This window comes from Apaloderma vittatum, unplaced genomic scaffold (assembly GCF_000703405.1).
Source record: "Apaloderma vittatum isolate BGI_N311 unplaced genomic scaffold, ASM70340v1 scaffold17545, whole genome shotgun sequence".
NCBI lineage: Eukaryota > Metazoa > Chordata > Aves > Trogoniformes > Trogonidae > Apaloderma > Apaloderma vittatum.
Genome location: NW_009715668.1, coordinates 39707 through 45268, shown reverse-complemented (window position 1 = coordinate 45268; position 5562 = coordinate 39707). Strand labels below are relative to the sequence as shown.

General features: G+C 39.8%; 1 protein-coding gene across 1 annotated transcript in view; it reads left to right on the top strand.

The window, feature by feature from the left end:
- Positions 1–261: 261 nt before the first annotated feature.
- Positions 262–5562, top strand: part of MDH1B (malate dehydrogenase 1B, NAD (soluble)) — a gene marked incomplete at its 5' end in the record, with an annotated part of 9222 nt that continues 3921 nt past the window's right edge. The window contains 6 exons of the mRNA XM_009869249.1: positions 262–432; positions 1484–1618; positions 1779–1921; positions 2577–3079; positions 4103–4244; positions 5247–5410. Coding sequence (XP_009867551.1) covers positions 262–432; positions 1484–1618; positions 1779–1921; positions 2577–3079; positions 4103–4244; positions 5247–5410 — 1258 coding nt within the window. The remainder of the gene's footprint in view (positions 433–1483; positions 1619–1778; positions 1922–2576; positions 3080–4102; positions 4245–5246; positions 5411–5562) is intronic.

The window sequence follows — 5562 nt, the reverse complement described above, 5'->3', positions numbered from 1 at the left end:
TCTAGTCCGCCTGGAGCCGGTGTCCGTACGGCACGCGGCTGTAGAGCGAGCCTCCTGCCCTGGTCCCGTCTGGGAGGCTCCTGCCGCTCCCTGCCGCTGTCTCTGCGGGCTGGCCTCCTCAGACGCGGTTTCACCTCCAAAGTTATCCCTTCTTGCTGGCTCGCATACTTGTCCTGTTACTTTCTGGGAACTTAGGGGGTGCTGGTTACGTAAGATTCTTCTTTTAATTGGAACGACTGAAAAAACGTTTGGGCTGTTGAGCCGTTATCAGTCAATGTCACAAAATCTTCCACCTGTGGTGTCGCGGCTGTGTTCACAGGTCAGGCAAACTGCCCTCACTATGCCAAAGCTGAGCTCCTGGCTGACTACCTCCAGGCTAACTTGCCAGACTTCAGGGTTCACAAGATCACGCAGCACCCTGACAGGTGGGAGGTAAGAGGTTGTAAATCATGTCCGGTGTGGTTTAGTGGTGTTGATGGGGCTAGGAAAAGGCCTCTTTGAAAGTCTCTTGAAAGTCCCTTCCAGCCAAAGCTGTTCTGTGATTCTATGTCATTGGTAAATGCCCTAGTGCCCTGCAAAGCAACAACTGTGCATACCTGTAGTATGTCTTTTCTCATGTATTAGCATTTTGATACGTGAGTAGAAGTGCTGCAGGAGCAGCTTTGGCTACAAGAGCCAGGCAGAGGAAAGGTTTGAATGTTGTGGGTCTTAGCACAGAAGATGAGCACAAAGTGTGGGCCAGGCTAAAGCTGTGTTTTGTCAGTAAGAAGTTCAAAGTTGTTTTTATTATATATGAATGCCTACTCAACCTCTAAATCTTTTTCACACTGTAATTGCACGTGCCTTCAGAGTTGTTACTTGTCAAGAGTATTTAGTTGTTACTTGTCAAGAGTATTTCTGGCAATCAAGGGCTTTGAATTGCAATGGAAGTAACATCTCATATAGTTGTTTACAATGTGGATGAGCCTTTCTGAGAACTTTTGTTGTAGACGTGTGGCCATGTCTACGCTGTAGTTCCTAGAAAGAACTGCAAAAAAATGCAGTATTACTTCATGAGATAGACAGTATTGTGGTGTTTATTACCTCTTATATTTTGCTTGACACCTCAGCCAAGTAACTCAAACAGTTAAGTGAATAAGAATTAACCTCTGCAGCTTACTTACTTTCTGCAGCTGTATAGGAATCTTCAGATTACTTGCTGCTTCGCAACATCTCTGTCTTCAGTACCACTGAGACAACTGAGCAAAATGACAGCAGTAAAATCAAGCATAAGTAGGACCTTTGGCTCTTTTGAGGTATCACAGTGTATCACATGCCTTGCTTTGTATTGTTCCCCCATTTTGCTCACACTGGTACTTAAGTTGTGAAGCACCTCCCATTTATGTATTGAGAAGAAATAATAAGACTGTTTATAGCTGTAACAGTTAAATGTTACCAAACGCAAAAAAGTATTAAAACCTTTTGTCGGGGGTGTTTACATTAGCAGTGGCTTCGTGACATTTGTGAAAGGAATGGATGGGAACATAGACGGTCTCCTATCATTTGGAGAGAACTGTTGGACCGTGGAGGGAAGGGTCTGCTTCTGGGAGGAGTTAATGATTTTCTGGAATATGCTCAGGTAATGAGCTGCCTTTAATACTGTAAACTCATATTTTACATTTTCTTATAAAGTTGTTCTTTATTCCTTCTTCAAATGTAAAATAAAACTATTATTTCTAATGTTACCTTGCCATGTTTGGGTTGTCATTTGTTTAGAGATCATTATTTTTTGTTCTTAGCAGTATTATGGCATCACCTCCATGATGTTGAGTGAGGAAATGTTAGACATTGCTGAGGAGAACCTGCAGGCACATATTGAAATTGAAAAAGAGGAGCAAGAAATTAAAAGTCTTATCAAGCCTTTGCAGATCTGGATCACCAGGTGAGAGTATAACGAATATCTTTGAAATTTTACTCAGCTTCAGAAGAATGCACTTTTTCCTAACACATACAACAGGTGTAACCATATGAAGTTACACACAAATTCCTGTAATTTGATGATTTAAGTTAGGTTCTGTGCCCCTCGCTATGAACATTCAGTATGTAATTTAGAAATTATTTCTACTTTTGCTTAGCGTTGCACCAATTTAAGTGAAGGATGTAAACAGATGACATTTAGACAAAATATTTACATTTACAAAATAGGATTTTTGTACAGCAGCTATCTTGCATTAAATGTTCTTGGAAATGTTTAAATACGTAAAGAATCTTTTGCAGTTCTAGCTTTAGAAATTTCTGTATTTCTGGTAGTCCTAACAGAGCACCTTAAAAAAACTGTGGTTCTTTAAAGACAGCAATTTTCAGGTGATAGTGTCAACTGAAACGTATAGGATGAAAAAATCCTCAGAAGAAAGGAGAACCCAACTATTTTAATTGTTAACCTGTTAAAATGTCAGAAAGAGCAATAAAGGATCCAAGCTAATGATCTATTTAAGCATAATCAAACACAAAAGAAAGGTATTTGTGTTTATGTAATACTTCCAAACAAGCAATGGTTAGTGGTCAACTATAATTTTTCTATATCCTTCTCTTTTCAGCGCATCAGCTCCCATCTGTTATCAGCTGATCCCTCTGTTGGCAAATGGAGAAGTGTTTGGGATGACCACAGAAATCAGTATCCATTTGCTTGACACCGATCAGTTTAAGGAAGTTCTTTGTGGTATTGTAATGGAAGCTGAAGACATGGCGTTCCCGCTTCTCCGCAGTATTTCACAGCACAGTGAAAGAGATGAGGCTTTTATTCAAGCAGATGTTGTCATTGTTCTTGATGATGTCCTCTTAAATTGTGAAGTCCAGTCCCTTGAGGACTGCATCAGAGAAGTGAGTGAGATCTGTCAAGTGTACGCTCCCTTGATTGAGAAGAACGCCAAGAGTGAGGTCAAAGTAATTTCATCAGGGAAAACCTTTGTAAACCTGAAGGCGATGATGATTATGACATACGGCCCATCCATTAAGCCTGAGAATGTCATTGCTGTTGCAGCATCCTGGGAAAGTGCAGCTAAAGCCATGCTGGCCAGGAAGCTGAATATGGATGCAGCAGGTGAATATTTATGTGTTCTGGTAGCCTTTGGGGAATTCAGGGGATGAACACCCCTGAGAGTACATACTTCACTGCAGAGCACAGCTGATGTACATGCAGAAATGGAAGCGCAGCAGCGCACCCACGGAATTGCACAACTGTACAGAATGCCAGGGTATGACTAGCAGGTGCTGCAATTCTCCGTGCTTACGGCTCTCTGAGTCTGTGCCTGATCCCATGAATGTCTTTTCTTTTGCTAAGTCTTGGCCACAGTGATGCCATTCTGGTGTGTATTTCATGCTGAAAATACACTGAGCTGAGTTGCAGTTCAGGAACTAGGGTTTTGAGATTGCATTTGCACTTGACAGTGCATTGTTATTTTGGAGACATGCAAACTAGCTGTGAATAAACATGACAACGTACTGTTATGCAGATAACAAGCATGTTGTAGAACTGTGTTGTAGTATTATTTCTGGGTTAATTAGCTTTCTTCCTCAGATCAATTGTTATAGCTTGGTTATATTTGCCCAGTTCTGCACTGCATTAGCAAAGGTGTGCTCCGACAGCCTGCCCAGCACCAGGATTATTTCAGTGTTGAACTGGTCATCAATGACAAGCCTAAATATTTTGGAGGCTGATAAAATAGAAAAGTAAGTTAATAGGCTGAACACCCTGTCAGCAGGTTATTTGAGAAATTCCTTTTGCTCCAAAGCAGGTAGGTGTTTGGGGTTTTTTTTAACTATTAGGCATTTTGCAGTTGCAGTTAGATTTATTTTGATTTTTAACAGCTACGTATTTACTAGATTTTGTCTGTTATGTACGATAACTTGATATAAATTAAAGTTCCTTTTTCAGTTTGTGATGAGGTTTCATGTGTTATGGAGAACTTTTTACCTTTTTCAGATCAAATAATTTCTGCTATCAAGGCAGGACACTGAATTAAAGAATAATTCATCTTGAAAGGGACTTCTGAAGGTCATCAAGTCCAGCCTACGTTGTGAAAGTATTTGTCTCTTCATTAATGTGTATTTTCCTCTGTTACAGGAGTTAAAGATGTGATTGTTTGGGGCAATATTACTGGCTGTAACTACATTGATTTGTCACATGCAAAACTTCATGGATATGATTCTGCTGTTTGGGGCCCAGCTAATTTTTCTCGTCCTCTGTTGAATATGATTTATGATAGGTACAGTACAGATTTATTTTCTAAAAGTAAAACTGGATAACTGCTTTTAATCAGTGTTTATCTGTACTGTATAATTAACATCAAGAAAAGATTTTCATCTCAAGATTTGTCTCTACTGGGTAGTGCTGCACATAGAAGAAAACTCAGGTTGAACTGCTCAGGCTACTAAAGAAGTTGAGTAGTTCATAATGCTATACATAGTTCTGACTCTTGTGCCAATATTGTTTGAAACTGTATTTTCCTACATATTAAGTGTATTTCTCTTCTGTCATATCATGAGCAGCCTGTAAGAAGGAATGAATGACCAGATAGTGACTTGGATGTCTAGTGTGCATGAACAAACTTCCACCGAGTTACTTAGACTGGAAAAGACTTTTAAGATTATTGAATCCAATCATTAAACTGTGGTATAATACTAAACATATATGTATGTCTTAAAGTACCTGAATTCCATTGAACATAGGGCCTGAGCACTCTAATCAGTTTCACAAAGTAGACAATCTGTTAACATATGTAAAAAGGACAGAGCTGGCAGCTCGATAGCTTCTTATGGAAAGAAAAGCAGCAGAGAAAGGATGTGTGGAGTGAGAGGGCAGGAGATGTGGCATACGCTCAAGCCTGGCTATGTGGAGCTCTCACTCTGGTCTAAACCTCACATTCACTGAACAGCAGGCATTTCTGTTGTTTTATTCTTGTACTGTGCTTAGCACAGGGGGATTATGGTTCATGGCTTGGTTACATAAGACAGTAATACATATAAACAATAATAATAGAAGTTATGACTTGACTAAATGACCTAACTTTGCCATACAAGTAGTGCTTGTCATTACCTTTTGAACCACTTTGTGATAAAACCCGTTTTTCTATCTTTAAATGCCTTGCCTTCGGCAAGTAATTATTTTCTTCCCTCAGGTTTAGTTCGTTTTTCCCCTAGAAAACTACTCTTCCGGCAGTCATCTTAGGTTTTTTTTCCTGATTTCCCTCTCCCTTTTTTGTTGGTAGTGAATGGATCCATTCAGAATTGCTGTCTGCACAGAGTTCACTGAGTTCCCGGGCCTGCCACTGGGTAGGAATGTTAGCTGCTCATGCGATAGCCACTATATTGAGATACTGGTATCATGGCTCTCCACCTGGGGAGATCGTGTCTGTGGGAATACTTACTGAAGGTAAACCTACTTTTGCTTCACACGTTCTGTTGTAGCTTTCCCCAGTAGTATAATATTACTTTTAAATCAAGATTAATTTTAATTTAATACAAACTTGTATTATATATTGACATATAATGATATAATGGGAGGCTGAAAGTCTGTTTCAGCAG